Source organism: Drosophila sulfurigaster, chromosome 3, assembly GCF_023558435.1.
Source record: "Drosophila sulfurigaster albostrigata strain 15112-1811.04 chromosome 3, ASM2355843v2, whole genome shotgun sequence".
Lineage (NCBI taxonomy): Eukaryota > Metazoa > Arthropoda > Insecta > Diptera > Drosophilidae > Drosophila > Drosophila sulfurigaster.
The window spans coordinates 15,172,228-15,193,264 of record NC_084883.1 but is presented as its reverse complement, the minus strand read 5'-3'; the positions used below and the strand labels follow the sequence as shown (position 1 = coordinate 15,193,264).

Genomic DNA, 21,037 nt, shown 5'->3' with positions numbered 1-21,037 from the left:
AAAAAAAATGTTGCCTACTTTTCAGCAGCAAAAAATGTTGCCTACTTTTCAGCGTGGGCAGTCATTGTTCTCGCTATCTCTGTCGCTCTCGCTCTCTATCTCCTTTTACAGCTGTGACTTTTATGGGCAACTTTAAGATGGCAAAAACTTGGAGCCTTAACATTGTGTGGCAACTGATTGTGACCGCAAAATCGAAACCGGAAAATGGGAGCGTCGAAAATCGGCTTTAGTATTCGATTTGTCGTTTGTAGCTGCTGCCTGGACAATGTTGTGACCGATAAGCTTGAAGGAGATTAATTGATTTGGCCGGCGGCACGACATAAGGTGAGATGGGCGTAAGCAAGCAAATTGAGTGTGGCTTTTAAGCACTGTTTATTTTTGCCCGGAGTCGATTTCCGGCCATTGGCAAATTATGTTGACTCAATCAGCTGAAATCGGCTCGCATATTCACGTTTATTTGATTGAGTTTGTTGCTGTGACAGTTGCATAAATGAAATTACCTCTACGAAATCTAAAAGGCGTTGATCTGTCACGAAATTGTACAAAATTCCTTCGCCATAACAACAACTGTCTTCTTCATCTTCATCATCAGAACTGTGTTGACAGTTGGCAACGGGAATGACTTCATACTTATTTATTTTCTTTTGACTTATTAAAAAAAATAAAAATAAACCCGCTTTTCGCGTCCTCAGCTTGTCGCATCACTGAGCTCTGCGGTTGCGAGATGATGAGATGAAATGTTGATGATGATGCTACCGTGGCTGCTTCAGCTTCTGCTACGTCAAGTTGTCATCAGGGCAGAGCTGGAGTGCTTATCCTTGGCTTTATTAACTTTCCCGAATGTTTTCCGCTCTGCCAGAAACTTGCTCACTTTTTGGTTTTATGGTTTTGAATTTCAATTCTATTTCTGGCCATTTCTTTGATTCGTTAGCTATTTACTTTTGAATTTTAATGTTCAGTGGCTCACTTTTGTCTTGTTATCTCGGACTGCATCAATTCGAATAATAACTTGATTTTATGCGAGCACTCTCACTCGTAGCTGTAAATTCCACTAATTAGTTGACCAAGTGCTTATCAAATATGCAAATTCCATGCATTTAATTGGCTCTGGCAAAGTGCCATGAATTTAACAGACTGTCACCTACTATTGTTAAGTGAGTGCTATCACATTTAGTCGTGACATTTAAGTTTATACTTAATCAAATTTAATCGAAGTCTTATTTAATTCTTAAAGCAATCCCAAAATATATTCCACAATTTATTAGAAAATAACATATAATACCCCTTGCAAGGCGTCTAATGCTAAATCATTTTATTTCACAATTTATATTGATGTTATGCAAAAGGCAATTCGATACCCGTAAAACAATAAAGTATACTGATTTTTTTTTTATTTCATTTTTATGCTACGACCCTTGTTATTGGCGCACATATTTTATATCAGAATTTGCCCACAATTTGGGTTTCCAAGAAAAGAAAATTTAAACGCTTTACCTGCGTTAAACGCTCGACGAGACTAAGATTCCTTTTTCCCTTGGGTAGCATTGAGTTTAAATAAATAATTATGATTCCCTGGAATGCTTAGCTTAGTTAACTGTTTCGCAGGATCATTAACAAGGTGGCAATAATAAATGAAATACTCGTAATGCGTTTAGTTATTCATTTCTTATTTAAACGCGCATTAATATTCATTTAAGGAACGGCGCCAAGTGCCTTGACACTTAAAAGCCACAGCAACAATAAGAACAACAATACAAGAAGCCATAATGAATGTAGAATAACAAACGCACACAAATAAAACTCCTACCACGCAATAATAATAATGGCAAATGACAAAGGCATATAAAACATATGTGTGTGAGTGTGTAAGGCAATTTCAGTGGGGTAAAGGTTGACTGTGGCAAATAAATAAAACGATTTCAGACGCACAACCTAAATGTAAATACAAAAAACCACAAGGTGCACAAGGCGTAGGAGAGGGCGAAAGGGAGACTGTGTTAATCGTAAATTGCGAAGAGCGACAGGCAAAAGAACAACAAGAAAAGCAGAAAGATGCCTCTAATCCACATACATACAAAATATACCTAACATACAGGCACATTCATATAAACACATTAACGATATAAAAATTGGCACTCAATAAGCATGAGGGCACTTTTGGGGCGACACACAGACACAACAGTCACACACACATACACAGATGAAACACGTAGGCAGCTGCATGTGTGTGCTTGTGTGTATGTGGAGGTCGTCTACAGATGGCATCGGCATTTTCTTGCTTGCTGACAGGGCAACGGAATGAAACGGAATGGAACGGAAACGTAGCGCAAACGTAAACTTCTTTGGTTTGACAGCTGGCTATGCATTTTAAATACAAAGCAAGCTACAGTCGAGAGTGCTCGACTGTGAGATACCCGCTGCCCAAAAGTAAGGAATTATACTTAAAATATACCATATATATCATTTAAAATACTATGATATTCCAAAAGCTATATTTTATATATCAATATACTACCTAAAATAACAATTTTGGTATTAGTCTAAAAATACATTACGTTAGTAGGCCCAAAATACACTAAAATATACCAAATACTATTATTTGGTATATCGATATGCTATTATGTTAAAAATATACCAGAGTATCAGTCAAAGCAATTAAATATCTCTGAAATTACCTTTTAAAATTTTTACCTCATTGCACCAACATTTTCAGGAATCATAAAGACAGTGTTTTGTGGGGAAAAAGTGGTAGTGGCCAAAATCTAAAACAAACTTGATCTTTTGGCAACCAGTTGTAATACTCTTCAACTTAATTGTGTTTGTATAAATGTTTCTTATATGCTTTGATTTGCTGAAAACTATTTGAAGTATTCTTAGACTTGGAAATGGTCGCTATAAATAAGTTGCCTAAGTGACCAATTAGTTAGGGTTGAAGAATGTGGCCATGTCAAGTTAATTACGTTGACGTTAATTAAAATCAATTAAATTGCGAAATTAGGAAAGAAGTCAACAAATGCATTATTTAAAAAACCATATAAGTGACAGCGTTTAACTTTAAATTATTAATAGCAAATCGTTTAAGACAAGCTCATTTATAATTGCATTTAAAATGCATTTAACAGTAGAAGACTTTTCAATGAATTGCATTTAACTTGTTGACAATAAATGCCTAAAAGCATTACACATTTCATGGGTTTATCTTTATGGCTGCACGTCGATGTACCACAAATTTCAATTAGGCCAATTCAATAGATTCAAATCGATAAAGTGAATTGTGCAGCCATAACACTTACGCTACATGAGAGTAATCACACGCCCCATTTGGGGCTGGCAGTCGAACAGTCACGCACAAAACCAAAAATCATCACCTGCTGACTTGCGATATATTAAGCTGAAATTACACACCGTTTGCCACGCTTGTTGCGTGGAAAGGGAGGGAATTCCTCCTCCCTTACTCACACACAGACACATTCAGTTTATTGGCAAGCCGGAGGCTCGCACACTTCCAGCATGTCCCCCAGCTAGCCATCCAATTTATGCTGGCCTCTCGGGTTCAAGTCTATTTTAAGCATTTACAACTTTATTACCCTTCGGTCAAGTGGTCAAGTCCACAAAAGCAGCGGGCTCTGAATTTATCTTTAGCAAGCGAAAGGGATTGTAAGTTGGCTTTGTGTGCAAACCGCCAACTACCTTTTGGGAGTAATCACAGGCTGAGATGAGGGGGAGTTGACACCACGGGTGGTTTATGTGGTTTCGGTTGGAAGTGGAAGTGGAGGTGGAAACTTCATGTGAGCTGCGGGGATTCCGCACTTCGCCACATGCCACACGCCTTTTGCGTTGTTGCCTAATTGCAGGGAAAGGGTAGACGAGTTGGTGAAACTTCAAATTCGACACCATGTCTGGTAAGACGAACAAATGCCAGCGAACGTACAACTCAAATTGCGTATACGCCTCGTGCGACAAGAGAGATTGAAGTAGCAGCTGGCTGTCAGTAATTAAGAACATAGCTTAGACTGCGTTGGGCCAATTAAGTGTGGCCAAGCAAAAGCTTGGAATAATTATGAAAATGAAGTGAATCTCGTCGAAATCCCATCTAATCCTCTGAGGACGGCCACCAAAATGCGTTGATGCGTGGCAAATTCGAAGGAAATTTGCACAGATATCAAAGTGCGACACTCAAATTGATTACGTTTATTGCCTGCGCAAAACACGACAAATAAAAAAGAAACGGCTGAATTTTCGAGAGCATATAAAAATAGACCCACATCAAAGTCAAAGTGGCAAATGGAGGACACACGTCGACCATCAATGCAGATGGAGATTCACACACTAAAAACACACACAAACTGAATTCGTTGTTCGAATTCGCAATATTGGTAGCGTAGTAAAAAAGGACATTCGCCTGGATTGTCACATAGTTACGAGTCCAACGCTTAAATGCGACAAGCATTCAAAAGATTAAAGCCAAGCGAAACAACAACATTGGAATGAAAAGCATATTGTTAAGAGTCAAAGTCCTTATCATAAGTTCAACACACATTTGCTGCGCTGCATTTAACACCAACATTCATAGAAAATTCAGCTCAGCATCACAATTTGCATACATGCAAAAATCTCCAAGCATTAAATGTCTGTACACTATGTCGAAGGTCACGCAAAGTGCAGCGAAGAAACAACAAAGTCATTCAACTCGTTGGACATTAACTCTTCACCCTCTTGACATTTAATTCCTGCTCGAAGCAATTCAAAATTTTCAAATTTTATTTTACCCAAAAGATGTCAATTTATTATTGTTGAGTTTGCTGTTGAAGTTACTTTGAAAAATTCGAGCTACTTTAAATGTGTTGCACACATGTTTGATAGCAGTCAAGTTACAGGAAAACTTTTACCTTTGATTTATGGCGTTTGGTTAGCAATGAATATCTTACAGAGAGAAAAACTTTAATAAAAATCTTTTTATAACTATAACCTTTAACACTCGTTAAAATCTCATGTTAATAAATTACAAAGTATAACTGAAACTAAAGCGAAAATATATAAATTTTTGTAGTATAATTTAATATTATTGCCCCATTCAAATTAAAAAATCTTAAACTTAAGAAATAAACTTAAGAAATATGAACAAAATATTTAATTTATTAGTTAAATTATTTTATCATTAAGCGTAACGTATTGAAACATTATCTCATTTGCTAACATTAAAATTGCTTAACAAAATTTCTTGATCCATTTGTTGTCATGATTTATTTAAGTTACGTCAATGTGGCAAACAGAACTTAATAGGAAAATTAACACACAGACAACCGAGGATGATGGCAAAAGGCTCAAATTTCCTAGAAATCAAATAGGTTCCTTAATCATGCTTCTTTCATAATAGATTAGACGCCATGACAAGAAAGATTATTTATTATATATACTATATATTTGCTAGAAGTCGAGCAAAACAACTTAACTCTCACACTTAATGTGAACTGACAAACAAATCTCGGATAGTTGTTTAATTAATTTCAAATTGGCAACCTTATTTGGGTCGCTTGTGCTTGGGTTGCTCAAATGTCTAGCATAAACTTTTCTGTGGGATTAACGAAATAATAAAGAAAATAAACCAAAATACAAAATGAGTATAAAAAGTCCGATAAAGTACATTTTGTTATTCGGTTTTTTGTTCAGAGCTTACGCGCATCGTCGATTTTATTTGTTTGCTTCCATTTGAGAGCAAGTTGTGAGGGAAACTGGTGGAAAACCCTTTTCAATCAAATTAGCTCAGCAAACGGGGATACTCAATCATTTCTAACTACAGCTGAGTTGAGTTCGAACATGGATTCATAGAGCAAAACATAGTAGAAAGGACCAATGACTGCTGACATGTTGTTAGTTTGTTCTTCGATCTTGGTGTCAGTTGTCAATTCGATGTTGTTTGTTGTCAGTTAAAGTGTCTTGGGTTGAGTGAGTTTTAAAATTAGAGCACTTCTCATTGAACAATTATATTACTCTTTATTGAGCGTTTGTGATTGTGGAGAACTGATGTATAAACATCGTAAATTTAAAATTTTTCAGAAATATCTTCTTTAATTTAAGGCAATGAAACAATTCCTGTAATGTATTACGAGTACGAGTATGTGTTAAATTCAAACCAATGCAATTAAATTAAAGAGATATTTATTGATTTTAGTACAAGTTTTTTTTTCAAAAGTAGTCAAATGATGTTTGAATATGGTAAGGTAAAATGCTTAATATTTATTTACTGATTTACACTTTAACTACATATTATTCATTTTAATAGAAGTTCTGCGTTATTGGAAGCCTCGAAAAATTAAGGTAAGTTTTAATAGAAATTCAAATGTTTTCTGCTAAAAACTCAAAAGCTTTAAGTGCTCAGATCAAAGAAAAACATCATTAAAGTTGCTATAGCTGTCTTTGATTTTTATCAACGTGTAAACCAAAGTCACTTTGCGACTTTATGGTTAAGCATTCTGTATTCTTAATGTGGTTTACCCATCAAAATTTCAACTTTATATCACTTAAAAATGTTAGCACAGTGTTGCTTAAGTTTATTGGTGGTTGTTGACAACGCTTGTTTTCTCTGTCTCTCTCTCTATTTCTCTTTTAAGCGGCACTTGTCATTAAGCCAACATTCGATTCTCTAAGCCAAGGCAGTGTGTCAAGGGAAGGCAATATGACCTTTGGTTACTTTGTTCTCGCTGTTACTCAACGTTAAAGCCAGTAAATGACAGTTGGGTGTTCCAGCTCCCCCTCATTTGTGAGTGCTTTAACTTTCGCTGCGGGAAAATATTGAGAACTGTTTCTGAAGTTATTATGTGGCTAAGATGTTAACAGCTTCGACTTGCAACTGGCAAATCATCTAGCAATATTTCACAAACAATATTTCTGTTCGTCGAACAACTGCGGCATGCTGACAATTCTAACTTTGACAACTGACGACGGCCTTCCTTTGCTTCCCCTCTCACGTCTCTATCGAGCACTGAAACTTTTTTAAGTTTGACCAATATTTTTTCTCTGAAGTTACTTTGGCTGCCATGCAAAATAATGACAAATTATTTTGGCCTCAATCGTCGACTAGACAGACAGACAATCGACTCTCCCAAGCGAATGCTTAGTACGTGGTTTATTTTCTTGGTTTATGTGATTCCCCTCACAGGATTCATCGCTTGGGTGAATTTTGGTTTCCTTCTTCTCGCATTGTTGTCTTTCGCTGAGTTATGACATTTTTATGGTCGCACATGTTTGCAGAGGAAGCACGTTTTATGCACCTATTAATGAACCATTCGAATATGTATTTATCTAACATGATAATTCATATAGTTTGTGGTTGGTAGCTTGAATTTTAACACCTAAATGTAACTGCATTTATGCGATAAAATACTTTCTTATTTTTCTCAATTTGTCTTGAGTTTTAACTGTATTTATTGCTTGTAAAATCCTTTTTCTTATTTTATTCAGCACGATTTTCATTTTGCAATTCTGTCAGCATATAGTTTATTTTAAAGCCCACGCACCTAAATACACTGCGAAAAATTAAAATTTTAAACATTATAAATAAATGTAATTATAAAAATTTGTATTTATTATATTTTTAGATAACGATGAAATTTCAGCAACAAATACTAATATCAAATGCGTTGACAACTAACGACTAAATACATATTATTATATTACAATTCAATCAAGATTATGAATATACCAGTATTTTTTAATATAATTGAATTTTTCGCTCTGTGTAGACCACGTTGGAGGTCAAAGACATGTTGAGAGTACATGTTTTGTGTACTCGCATCGTGTTCGGGTTGCGTTGAATAGATTGCCGCACATGAAACAAATATGAAAACAGCGGAAGATGGCATTGTGGAAAATGGGAAATGGGAAACAGAAGAGCTGGTAAAACAAAAACTGTCAGACAGCGCAATTTTTCGATGTAAAACTGAAGAAAGAAATTGCGCGAATATCGTCTTAAGCCTGTCAGTGGCAGCTGCCGGCAAACAGATTAAAATATCGAAACGCGACACACACTGTAAGAGACAATCGAGGACACACACACACGGATACACGCACACATTCGCATATTGGCTGTTGGCTATTGCATACGCTTAGGCCGCAGGTGGACAAGCTCCCCTCTTGCCCCATGCAACAAGGATTCTCTTTAGCTTTTGCACCTGGAAAGTAAAAGAAGACAGTATGTTGTCATTTGCATACTCCTCCAATTCATCTTGGCGCTTATGTCCCTTCAATGTCCATGCAATCAAATCGATGTCACTGCAGGCGGCCGTATTGAAGCATTGGGTTTAAGCTTTCTGAATTCTTATTATATTATTTTCGCCGGGCATTCTTTTTGGATGGACTTTGTCGGGTTGGTAATTGTCTGAGAGGTTTCATTGCAGATATTCATATTTATTAATCTTAGCATGCAATATAGATGAAAAACAATTTGAACTGGCTAACACCTTTTTTATCAATTTATTATGGAATAAAAATTAAATTATCGAAAATTGCTGTTTGTTGTCAACTTTCATATGTATGTTATTTGCAAAAAAAAAATATTTTTAAAACTGTGTTTTGAGTTTGGAAAGCATATATGGCGAAATACCTTACGTATACTTGATACAAACGCACCGAAGGAGAAATTATGTTGTGAAATTTAGATGACACTAGGTCAAAGTGTGCTGAAGAGTAGAACCCAAGACTCATTATTTTAAATTTGAGGAGGCAGAAAGCTTCGTATACAAATTGTAAACCAACAAAAACTGCATTCTAATATAATAAGTGTTGACTAGCGTGGACAGTTATGGAACTTTATATATTTAAAAAATTGAATATTTATAAAGCTAACATACTGGCTATCAATATTGAAAAATAAACGGTTTGCACATAACGATGCTTTGGGCAAACTCAATTCAAAAGATTTGAATCAAAACACATTTCAATTGTAAACCAGGGCCGCTAAACAAAAGCAAGCAGTCCAGTGTGGCGGCTGAACGCCACGACTGCTTTGCATAGCTTGTTAATGGATTGTGCCTGACAAATTTCAATATTCCGTTTAGTTTAAAAGCAAAGACGCTTTTCAAATTCTCATTTCTATATTTTTGTTTGTTATAAAAAAAGAAATACAATTTTTATTTAGAAACTTACCAAAAAATAAGCACATCTCAAATACCACATATTTATTAAGTAAGATGTACTAAACAATTGTCAAGCTGTGTTTGCAAAAGCGTCAGTATGTATGTTTGTAGTTGCTTATGTTTTATTATTTGTATAAACAATATACTATAAAGCGATTATTCCACAGCGGGCCTCTGAGAATTTTAATCTACATATTTTAGTCGGCAACGAACGCTTGAGTGAATTGTCGTGTTATCCGCGCAGTTTGTCTGAAAAACAAGTGATACTAATTTAGTACTGACTTTTCAATGTGGATCTTTATCGCAATACTAATTGGACTGCTAAGCGTTTATGCTTTTAGACTACGCAAAGACTATGTGCTCCTAGCATTATGTCGTAAATTCAAAACCATTGATGGCGGACCCTTGGACAAAACTGTGGCTACTGGAAAGGGCACGACTATTTTTGGCAACACTTTTGATACTTTCGGAATGACCTCAGGTGATTACTTGAAGCACCATCTGTCAACTCAATTGAGCATTCATTTTCGACTTTTGAACAGAGCAATTGTTTTATTATTCTCGTGATTATGCTAAGGAACTGAAGCGAAGCTACGTTCAATATGTCTTTGGGTTCCCAATTTACAACATTATTGATGCTGACGATGCGGAACTTATTTTAAATGATAATAACTTGATTACTAAAGGAGATATGTACCGGTTTCTGCAGCCCTTTCTGAAAACGGGTTTATTAACAAGTACTGGTATGTGCGTTTTTTGTATAAGCTTCCATAAATAGATTCCATACGAAAGTAATTTTTATTATATTTAAATCTTTGTCGGTCATTAAACAGAAACATGCATTGTACTTGTCGTCGGTGTCTATAAAGCTTTTCCTGACCTTCAAATATTTTCCATAACTAACAAAATAAAATTTTTGCAATATTTAAACTGATCATTTAATTTATTTACTTACACAATTATTTACACAGTATTTTTCTTGCCCCATAGGACAGTATTGGCATGGTAGACGCAAGTTATTGACTCCAGCATTTCATTTCAAAATACTGGAACAGTTCCTAGATGTATTTAAGTGAGTATTTATTTGATGACTAGAGTTTTCTTTTTTTTGATTTAATTAAATTTATTTCCCGATTATACAGACAGGAGAGCGTTAAGGTTATAGACCTTATTCAGAATATGTTAGATGCTACAGATGGCCCTTGTCAGATTAATTTAAATGACATAATTCCGCGATTCACGCTCAACAGCATTTGCGGTAAGTATTGATAATGCTACTACTATCAATATCAATTAAATCATTACTAATAAGTATTGATAATACTACTACAATCAATATTCATTGAATATTTTCTAATCAAAAAGATTAGACTACTAATTTAATCTTGACTAATTTAATAATTTTAATACCATTACTTTTTTATATTCACATTCTTCTTTTTAGAGACGGCGCTGGGCGTCAAACTGGACGATTGTTCGGATGGTGATGAATATCGAAGTAACATCACAATAGCAGAGCACAGTTTTATAAAAAGAGTTATAAATCCTCTGATGTCCAGCGATGCTTTATACAATCGTTATGGAGATGGTGTCAAGGATATTCCTACCCTTAATAAACTGCATTCCTTCTCAAGCAGTATCATTGAAAAACGAAGACAAAATTTCAATGAAGACAACCTAAAGGAAATAGACGATATTGAATCAAGGTATCAAGGAATACCCTCTATTTTCTTTGCTGATCAAATTTAACATTGATATTCACTGATATTCTAGGTACTTGAACACTAAACAACGATACGCAATGCTAGACACAATGTTGATGGCTGAGAAGGAAGGACTCATCGATCACGCTGGCATTTGTGAAGAAGTGGATACTTTCATGTTTGAGGGTTTCGATACCACATCTATGAATCTCATATTAACTCTCGCCTATTTGGCTAATCATCCGCAATGGCAGCAACGCTGCTTTGAGGAGATTTCTGAACTAATTCCAAGCAAAGGTATGTTGAAAGTCCTTTCATTAAAGCTGTTATGTAAATCATTTATAAATATTCTCCAGATCTCAGTGAGCTGGACAATCGCACCCTTTCGCAAATGAAATATTTAGAATGTGCCATCAAAGAAACACAAAGGCTTTGCCCCTCGGTGCCCGGCATGATGCGAGAGTGCCATGAGGAAACGAAATTGGCCAACAATTTGATTCTGCCGAAGGGCACCCAGATTATCGTGCATATATTCGACATACACCGCAATCCCCAATACTTTGAGAGCCCAGATGAATGGATTCCGTCTCGATTCCTTCCAGAAAACGCAGAACACAGACATCCATTTGCATTTATTCCATTTAGTGCAGGACGTCGCAATTGTATTGGACAAAAATTTGCTATGCTGGAAGTGAAAACTTTGCTGGTTCACATATTGCGAAATTTTGAAATATTGCCCGTAAGTAACCCGAGAGAATTCAAGTTCTTAGCAGGCATTTTAATCAGAACCAAATCTGATGTCTTCATTAAGATTGTGAAACGTCAAGCTGAATACACAGTAGATAGTGTAGATAGTATATAATTTCAATAACAATTTTATAAATCATTTTTCTGTAGTCAAACTGAAGCCCAAATAAATAAAATATTATATGTAATCCCTAATTCTCTAATCTTCATTTATATTTTGTTTAATAAAGTTATTCGTTCAACCGTATTACTTTTGAAATCCAATCCAAAAGTTTCATGTTGCAATCGTAGATTTCACAGTCGTCGCTCTTCCTTGCAGTCTTCTCTGCCAGTAGAAATTCGTAGGCTTCCGGAGAGTCCTTGTTCAGCGTTGATGATGGACTGTTGAAAATAGTTTACATTTATTTTCCTTAATTTCTACTGAATGTGAAAGAATGAACTCTATTACCTTAGCATTATGTGCAGCAACTCTTGTACCACGCTAAAGTGTCTGGAAAATCGAATTGAGTTTGCTTCGCAAATAGCTTGAAGCATGCACTCGTGCCCATTGTAACCATATCTGTTATTATATTGTATCATTATATATTTTTTATATTTAATTTCACAAACACTCACCCATTCAACATATGCTCAAGATAAGCGTAAATCTGCCAACGTAGATCTGTGGCAATTGATTGCAATTGACGAATTGTGCCATCGTTTAAGGACACTTTGGACGGCAAATATTCTGGTAGATAGGGATTTTGACGGTATACACTGGCATTGTAGGGCAAAAAGAACTCGGCTTTTAGCACATGGCCAACAGTGAGAGATTCGTAGGTTAAATCCGCAGGTATACCTATGCCAGCAATAAACTATAAACGGATTTACATCAGTTCTGATTATACGAGCGCACTCATTTCTATTTATACCTGATGTCGCGTCGGCGCTTGTCGCGGAAAGATAAGAAAGCGTCTGGCACGACTCCTTGGCTTGCTCTGCTGTGCAGATAATAATAGACAAAGACTCAACAAGCTGATAGACCACACGCAGCGCTTCATGTTTGCAGACTACAAGCAACAAGCAGAAGATATCCGACTACAACCAACTAAGCAACTAGTTACCAGCAATTAACAAGTCTTTGTTAGAAATCTCATTCAAACTTCTAAATCAATTCGCACTTTCCAAGCATATATGTATTAAACCATTTGCATTCTTAGACGACACAGTTAAAATACAAAAAGTGTTGTAGTATTTATTGGCGTTATGTTAATTATATTTTCATAGAATAGATCGTAAATTTACACAAAATGTTGTAAAGAAATGATACGATAAGGATTGGATTTGCTTAAGGACCTCGTGTAATGAACATTGTGACAATCACTTTTGCGCGGAAGGCTGGAAATACTTACAATACTTGGGTCGGTCCATATAAGCGTAGTTACAAATATGTATATCAAATTATTAAATTAAGTAGGTACATAAAATTAAAAACGTACTAAGGAATACTTAAGATGAACATTAAATTATAATTAATTTCAAGAGCTGCCGCGGCTGAGTTGGATGGGGAGACTAATTTGTAAATTATACTTATGAGTGGAATCAAACAAACAACACGGAGATCGCACTTCGCATCGCAACGCCCAATTCTATCATCACTCCACTCTTATGTTTCAGTTCCCGAGTCAATTCCTTTGTCATTTGTTTCGTTCTACTTGTGCTTGTGAAATTCCTCCATACACAGTTTGCAACTCCATGAGCCCTCGGGCGGAGTTACCAGTGGCGGAGATAGACAATACATGTGGTAACCGCGATCACAATCGTCGCAGAAAAGCAATTGATCATCATTGTCGGATGTGCCACAGATCGAACAGTATTTACATTCAATGCACTGCCAGCGATAGCGCTTCACTGATATTATCATATTGGGCGTAAACTGCAAACACGATGGATGACCAGAGCGGCCGCAGTCGGAGCAAGACACCAGCTCTTCGGGCATATTGGTCTTCTTATTCTCACGCTGATCGCCCAAACAGAAGTCGCAATATGGCGATGGCTGTGCCACTTCACGTTCGGCGCGCATCTTGTGCTTCTTGGGACTAGCCAATGGCGTGGTTGGCGATGCATTCACCGTCGTATATATGGCTGGAGTAGCAGCCGTTGTTGCAGCTGCTGCCATGCCCATGCTGGCCATGGTAGCCAAGGGAATTGAATCATTGGAAGCGCCTGCATCGTTTAAAGGATTCTTCTCGAACGTTGCTGGTAGAGTTGCCGACATGACCATGGCTGACTGTGAGGTTTCATCGATAATGGGTATCGGTGATGCTGAGTTAGAGTGCGTTGCATAGAGGCCTGTAGCTGCGGCGGCTGCTGCAGTGCTTGCGGCATGTGCAACAGCCGCGGCCGCCGCTGCAGCTGCGGCAGATGTGTTTGCATTGTTGCCAGCATTGCCGCCGCCGCCGCGTCTTCTCCTGTCCGCTGCGTCTCCATCGTTGGCATTCCGACGTCGACTGCCTGCAATGTGCAACAACAATGTTTACCGATTCATATTAACAAAATTCAGATTAAGATATTTCTTACCACCACCTTTACGTCCGCGCTTCGGAGTTCCGTCCACATTGGCATTGGAACGCCGTGAGCGTGAGCCGCGCTTGCGTTTGCCCCGACTGCTATACGATTCGTCGAAATCGTTGTCCGAGTCAAAGTCATCTTCGTAGTCGTCTGCGTGATGGTAATGCGACGAGTCCATATCCTCGTGGAACCAATCCTTTTCGGCATTCGCATGCGAATCCTTGCTATCATTGTCGCCCGAAGCGCCCATCGAGTTGCCGTCTGTGGCAGCAATTGCTACAACGAGTCAATGAAATACAAAGATATACACATGAAGTATTATTGTTGGCCTCTACACATATACTATAAATCAGCCCCCAATTCCACCCAGCAGAGATGTTTCATGTCTTGCCCTATGCAAGGGGTCGGGATGGTGGTGGTTGCTCGTTGCCTTCATTTACTACAAATACACAGACACGTGCACATGTATTTTGCGAGCACTTGGTATAGAAAATGCAGCCACACATGTTTTGCTGATACATTTCATTGTTGCTTGCCACTTACAGTGGGACAGTTAAACATAATAAACTATCAACATAAATTAGCCAAGCAAACGGATTTGCTTGAAGCTTACACACTTCTCATTAATCCTACTCTGCTTACTATCTATGAATATAAAGTGCTTTACTATCTTAAATTACGCTATAAATGATGTAAGAACAAAATAATGGAACGAAATATGCTAATTACAATTTGTCAAGCTCTTCATATTAATCACTTTTATAGTCTCTTTTTTATCGATAGTAAACTTTTGGAAAAGACAAATCTATTGTCTATATTCATATGTATTAATTTGCTTCAAATGTTTTTACTATCAAATTAGACCACTGTGCAGCGGTGGTGGAAGTGTCGAGGATGAGGCTGAGGCTGTGGCTGAACAAAGCAGCAGAAGCAGCAGCAATTGTAAGAGTTTTATTGATTTTACAACGCCTTTTGTAAATACATATAAATGCGCAAATATAAATAAATATATATTTGTACATTGGAATATTGTTTGATTGCGAAAAAGGCTTGCCAACTTGAAATCTTACCTGCACTTTCCGCCTGATGATGGTCACGTGCATTGACAGTTCCCGAGCCAGTTGTGGGCACATGATGATGCTGGTGCTGATGTTGGTGCTGATGCTGATGAGACATATGGTGCTCCCGATATTGATAGGCACGGTAGCTTTGATGCGGATTCAGCAAGTATTGGCGCTTTGGTTTGCGCCAGCGTGCCGATGGATAGGTGTAAATTTGGCCATGTCGGAAGCCGGGCATTCGTTGCTTTCGCTTCATAAAGAGCGCGCAATGTGTCTGCGCTACGCCAGTCTGGGGGTCAAGGAACGGCATACGGAGGCGCCGCTCGATGCAGAGTCGCGTGTTGAAGTTCTCACTGTTTTCCAGTATCTCCTTGTAGGCGGTGTCATTTAAAAAGTTTTGAATCTTTTCAAAGTTGCCAATGTTTACCACCGCAATATCGGAAGCCATATTGTTACTGTTGTCTGTCGGCGTCGGCGTCTGCTTCAACTTTGGCGTCAGCGTAGAAGGCGGCAAGCGATGTACACTTTTTAAATAACCGAATTTATGGAAACTTTTACTGCACAAACACAACGATTTTAGGTAGTATATTCTTTTGCCGCAATTTAAAATTATTTTTATGCACCACAAGCACGCATTTTTTCTTCGTTTTGCTTTCGCAAACAAGTTTTGTGCCACAAAACAAGAGATTGACAAGTGCAGAGTTGTCGCACACTTTCAGTTTTGCTCGCAATGTCTGGCAACGTTTGGATTGAGTGTGTTTCAGAATATGCGTCAGGTCACACTGAAAAAAAAACATCGCAACATAAAGTGTTTGCTGACAGTTTGAAAATAACGACTTTCTTTTCTTAAATTTCAATTAATAAAATTCTTTCGAGGCATTGGTATGTCAGATATCCGGACGAACATTTACTATTTATTATTTTCGTAGAGAAAATTAATGTACAATTTAAATAATGGAAAATGAGAATAAAAATATCGATATATTTATTGTAAGATCCATCGACGATACTCCATCTCTAACAGTCAGGGCGTGTTAATGTTTTGTGACACACTGTTTGTTTGTGTATTAGTTTAATTTTCTTAATTTACTCGTCTCATGTTTTGTTTTTTTCCGTTTATCTAACTAAAAAGTATAAAATAATTGCAATCTAACGCCATGGGCGTGTCCAATCGTAGTACACAAGTTGCCCTTGGCATCTCAGTGTTTTCGTTTTTGCTCTTCATCATCGCCTTCGCAACGCCCTATTGGCTTGTCACCGATGGACGCCTTCAAAATCCACGCTTCACTAACCTGGGACTGTGGGAGGTGTGCTTTAACAACTTCCAGGACATTCATCGGTTCTACGACACACGCTTCACCGGCTGCATGTGGGTTTTCGAAGAGGAATACTATATAATACACGACTTCTTGCTGCCTGGCTTCTACATTGCTGTTCAATTCTTTGCCACACTGTGTTTCATCATGTGCCTTATTGCTTTACCCCTTACCGTGGGTATATTGCGTACATCCCGTGACGATGACCGCTATGTGGTGCTGTTGCTCACCATTGGCTCCTGTGAGGTTCTTGCCTCAATTTTTGGGTTTATCGCTGTGGTGATTTTCGGAGCCAAGGGAGATTCGCGTGATTGGATGCCCGGATGGCAGAACAACGATATGGGCTGGTCCTTTGCCTTGGCCGTCGTCGGTGGCGTCATGCTGCTTCCTGCTGGTATTCTCTACATGGTGGAAGCGCGTCGCGAACGCTACAAGCGTCTCAATGAAATCAGCAACCGTGATGTGAGCGAATACGGCGATGATTACTATCAAAGTCAAGCTGCAGCTGCGGCCGTTGCAGCGTCACAGCCATCAACATCCGCTTCCGCGAAACAGCCAGAGATGCCTTACTTTGCTCCGGAGCCAAGCCGTCCACGTCGACCACAACCAGGTCGCCATCATCAACAACAACAGCAGCAGCAGGCAACTGCTCCGCCTCAGGGCAGCATCCAAACGGACATTTAAAGTCTAGAAGTGTAGCTCACACATTAACATAACGTATAACATATCCGTCCTTTTATCGAATCTGATTTTTATCATTCAAACTATTTGTTTGTCGTCGTCCTTAACTTTTAAGTGTAACAATTTTATTCGAATCTCGAACGAACTCGAAAACATTCCACAAATATTTTATACAAGCTTTTGATGCATTACTAAACATATTTTTGTACAATGCAAAGTATTTATTTAAATAAATTCTGTTTACACACAAAAATTGCATATTATAACTATATGAAGATGAATCCCTTTTCCGTCTCGTAGATACTTCTCCGTTGCAACGTTTGTTTATTAATTATTCATTCAACTGTGAATGTAAACATAGAGTTTCTTCACACAGTGAAGTCTTTAAATGCTATATATACAATATGTACACTAGAAACTTTTTAGATTGAGCTATTGACTAGAGAGATGGCTTAGTGTCCGGATCAACCCGATTCCTTGAGCCAACGCTGTGCAGTGTCCTCATTTGGACTGCGCTCCAGCACCAGGAACAGCTCACGATGATCCTCCTGGGCGAGCTGTTCCCTTAGGAACTGTAGCATATCGGCTTCATTGCCCAGCGATTCGGGTTGACGCAGCTTCGAGTCCAAGTTGTAGTAATAATCGCCAATGCGACGCACAGCAATCCAATGGCGTCTTCGCAATGGCAGCGTTATCAGACCGAATTTGTAGTCCGAAGGAATGTTGAGTATGAAGCCCACGATGGCATCCAGATTAATGACAGACGGATCTCTACGAGGTCACAAAAGAGAGTTAATAATCCTAGCTAGAATCCAAGGAATACTTACTTTCGCTTGTCAAACCATACTGCCTCGCAATTGCGTTTTTGTAGCGCCGTCATTATGACATTAATATCATAATTACCTAGTCCAAGGACCGAGCGATGTGGATTAATCCAAACATTGGGACTGAGATTATTGCAAATGTCATCAAGTTCAGCCTTAGTGTACGATTGATCTCCTTGAAATAGATTATTTAGTGCATGTAGGGCACACAATTGCCGCATTTGTTTCTCGTGGTACACGGATGATGGCATGGTGCCGTTTGTCACAAATACACTTTGTTTATAAGAGCAACGAAGCTGGAATTTACTTTATTATTGTGTATAGTTATTTATTTATGTGGGCTTGTACTTCATACTTTGTGGTATGTCTGTCAAGCATACACGATACGACTGAAGGAATGATATCTTAAAAGCATACATAAGTATTAAATAATATATAGAATTTGGTAAAATTAAATGAATTTTATTTGTTATTAGCCATCACATTTCTATATTTTTAACAAATAAAATGTAAAAAGGAAATCAGCATATTTTATGACGGCTCATAGTGTTAGTATTCTTAGTATTTAATGTAATATCAGGGTGGATAGCAGACTGAACAACGTACGCTTGGTCACACTAAACTCACCACGAACTGTCACATGATTTTCACCTGACATTTGCTAGCTTCTGCGAAAAAAAGTCTGTTGACGGCAAATCCAGTGTTATTGGAAGAAATTTTCATCCTCGTCGAGCAGCAGCGTAGAACAAAGCTAGCAAAATGAAAATTTGTGGTCCTAAGTGCTCCCTCTGCGGATTAATCATCTCTGTTTGGGGTATTGTGCAGTTGGTGAGTCTCGAATTGTCAATGTCGATTTGTTTGGTGGAGTCATTGTTAAAGGGCAGTCACAAGAGTCACAAGACCCCTCAAATACCCCAACACGATTGGCATAATACTTGCTGAACATGAACTTGATGCAAATGTTTTTCTTTTGTAGGTGCTCATGGGTCTCTTCTTCTACATCCACAGTGTGGCTTTGATTGAGGATTTGCCTCTTCTAGAGGAGTACCATTCGCTGGATGAATTTTACACAGCTGCGAATAATGCATACAATCAGGTTTGTTTTTTATTTTATTAAGTTTTCAAAGAACAGCCATTGCAATGGTTTTACATGCATTAGATATGTCTTATCTAAATACATATGTATGTACATACATATATACCTTCACACACTTGCACAAATACGTTTACATAGTATATGATTAATTTCCACCACTCGATGCTGAAGCCAGAGGCCTTCATATGTGTGTATGTGTGAAGTGTAGAGTATCTGTGTGTATTCATATGTATGCGTGTATATTCAAATAAGAAAGTGCGTTTATCAGAATTGTATGAATATCTCGACTTGATGTACGCATGTATTACATAGGAATTAGCTGGCAATTAACATGTTATGACATATTAATTATTAACGAATTTGCTTTCTTGCAGAACGCCTACAACTGCTGGATTGCGGCGTGTATCTACGTAATCACACTGCTGCTCTCTGCTCAACAGTTCTATATGAATAGCAGAGTGACTGCCAACTAAAAATCTGTGCTTCAACTTCAAACACTTTATGGGCTGCTGATCGTCGCACAACACAACAATGATCACAAGGAAGAGACCTAGCGGGGAGGAAACAACCAATAACGACTTGTGCACTCATCGACGATGGCGAGCCAACGAACCACACTTAGTATTGAAAATGTTTTATTTAAAGTTGAAGAAATTTTGTTTATTTACTGTATAATATTCCCCCAAAGTTTTTGTTGCTAATGTTTAAAATGAATTAAATATGATAATTATTAAGTAAAAAGCTTCATGTATGTACGTACGTAATACAAATTGTTTGTTCATAATAATCACATTCCTTCCTCTTTGTTAGTTCAATTACTCTTATTTTATTGGTCGTACTCGTTAATTAAATTGAAACCTACAAAATGCCATCATCAAATCTGTATCAAAACGATCTGCCTCCACTAAATGCATCTCAAGAGTCAGTCAATATGTATCTTATTGTATTTATGAATGTATTCAGAATTCAATGTCAAAAAAAATGAAACAACAATTCGTTAGCTTTGTAGTAGTCTATTTTGGGATGGTAAATCGAAACAAAATAAATGTAAAATAAACTTAAATCATTGGTGGCATTCACGCTACTTAATATACGTCGATAAATATATATTTTTCGTTTTCAATTCGCCTCTGTATTTATTGAGCAATTTATTATTCGATCGATCGATCGATCGGTTTCGTTTTGTGTGGAGTTGACATAGAAAGAAGTTATTTTTGTCTTGAAAAATAGTTATAGAAAGAATGAAATTGGCATTCTGAACTGGAAGTTATTGAAAAGATGACATGTATTGAATTTGATGTGTAAGTCATCGCAGTTGATTAATTTCAAATACTTTAATTTTACCAATTTTAATTTTGTGACCTTTAGGGCACAATTGTCGAGGTTATCTTAAAGTGACTAATAAATATGAACAGATGGCAATTTTTCAACTGCTAATAATATTTTCGAAATTTTCAGTCAGATAGGTCAGTTTTAGTATTATTTATATACTTAGCTTTCATATATTCTTCTGTGAAAAGATAAAAAATCGTAGATATGTTGTTTCCGACTCATTAAATAAGTATTTTTAAAAACAAGTCATTATATTTCGCACTGAAATCAGAGATTTACAATACGTTATAGCAAAGTTTTTAATTTGTTTTATTTTGGGATATTTATTAAATATATATAGATACATATTTTATGTTCTTAGTTTAGACAACTATGTGGGGATTTATTAATTTAATCGTACATAAATATATTATTTGAATATTTATAATAATCGAAAACAATTTGATCTTTTGACATCAATGCGAATCCAAGAAGTATTCGACGCGTGGTCCTTAACAATCTTTGTAACAGTCCTCAAAATACTAGAGTGTATGTACATACATACTTCAATACTCATATGTACATATGAATGATGTACATAGGTACATTTGTCA

At 37.2% G+C, this 21,037-nt stretch overlaps 6 protein-coding genes and 1 long non-coding RNA gene across 8 annotated transcripts; 3 read left to right on the top strand and 4 right to left on the bottom strand.

Annotated features, from left to right (window-relative positions):
- Positions 1-429: 429 nt before the first annotated feature.
- Positions 430-1,167, bottom strand: LOC133843765 (uncharacterized). Its single transcript, XR_009894541.1, has 2 exons — positions 968-1,167; positions 430-907 (listed from the first exon to the last, which is right to left on the bottom strand). It is a non-coding gene; the product is annotated as an uncharacterized LOC133843765 (long non-coding RNA).
- An 8,158-nt stretch (positions 1,168-9,325) lies between these two features.
- On the top strand, positions 9,326-11,714 carry LOC133843631 (probable cytochrome P450 4p3). Its single transcript, XM_062277264.1, has 7 exons — positions 9,326-9,615; positions 9,677-9,877; positions 10,125-10,206; positions 10,277-10,392; positions 10,579-10,840; positions 10,908-11,134; positions 11,194-11,714. Exons 1-7 carry the CDS (start codon positions 9,423-9,425, stop codon positions 11,697-11,699), a joined length of 1,587 nt encoding a protein of 528 aa, XP_062133248.1. The 5' UTR covers positions 9,326-9,422; the 3' UTR covers positions 11,700-11,714.
- A 2-nt stretch (positions 11,715-11,716) lies between these two features.
- On the bottom strand, positions 11,717-12,642 carry LOC133843632 (uncharacterized). Its single transcript, XM_062277265.1, has 4 exons — positions 12,496-12,642; positions 12,200-12,438; positions 12,033-12,143; positions 11,717-11,965 (listed from the first exon to the last, which is right to left on the bottom strand). The coding sequence occupies exons 1-4, from the start codon at positions 12,622-12,624 to the stop codon at positions 11,815-11,817; spliced, it is 630 nt and encodes a 209-aa protein (XP_062133249.1). The 5' UTR covers positions 12,625-12,642; the 3' UTR covers positions 11,717-11,814.
- A 134-nt stretch (positions 12,643-12,776) lies between these two features.
- Positions 12,777-15,898, bottom strand: LOC133842640 (zinc finger protein DPF3). The gene is made up of 3 exons (XM_062275832.1): positions 15,205-15,898; positions 14,144-14,410; positions 12,777-14,077 (listed from the first exon to the last, which is right to left on the bottom strand). The coding sequence occupies exons 1-3, from the start codon at positions 15,641-15,643 to the stop codon at positions 13,275-13,277; spliced, it is 1,509 nt and encodes a 502-aa protein (XP_062131816.1). The 5' UTR covers positions 15,644-15,898; the 3' UTR covers positions 12,777-13,274.
- A 323-nt stretch (positions 15,899-16,221) lies between these two features.
- On the top strand, positions 16,222-17,441 carry LOC133842641 (uncharacterized). Its single transcript, XM_062275833.1, has one exon. The coding sequence runs from the start codon at positions 16,353-16,355 to the stop codon at positions 17,193-17,195; it is 843 nt and encodes a 280-aa protein (XP_062131817.1). The 5' UTR covers positions 16,222-16,352; the 3' UTR covers positions 17,196-17,441.
- Positions 17,442-17,472: 31 nt separating this feature from the next.
- Positions 17,473-18,505, bottom strand: LOC133842642 (josephin-like protein). Of its 2 annotated transcripts, XM_062275835.1 has the most exons (3): positions 18,372-18,505; positions 18,020-18,312; positions 17,473-17,963 (listed from the first exon to the last, which is right to left on the bottom strand). In XM_062275835.1, the coding sequence occupies exons 2-3, from the start codon at positions 18,265-18,267 to the stop codon at positions 17,657-17,659; spliced, it is 555 nt and encodes a 184-aa protein (XP_062131819.1). In that variant the 5' UTR covers positions 18,268-18,312; positions 18,372-18,505; the 3' UTR covers positions 17,473-17,656. The 2 variants fall into 2 exon arrangements, with proteins under 2 accessions (XP_062131819.1, XP_062131818.1); XM_062275834.1 differs by having other exon boundaries at positions 17,474-17,963; positions 18,020-18,505.
- Positions 18,506-18,645: 140 nt separating this feature from the next.
- LOC133842644 (ribonuclease kappa) lies at positions 18,646-20,235 on the top strand. Its single transcript, XM_062275838.1, has 3 exons — positions 18,646-18,844; positions 18,993-19,112; positions 19,487-20,235. The coding sequence occupies exons 1-3, from the start codon at positions 18,776-18,778 to the stop codon at positions 19,583-19,585; spliced, it is 288 nt and encodes a 95-aa protein (XP_062131822.1). The 5' UTR covers positions 18,646-18,775; the 3' UTR covers positions 19,586-20,235.
- Positions 20,236-21,037: the final 802 nt, after the last annotated feature.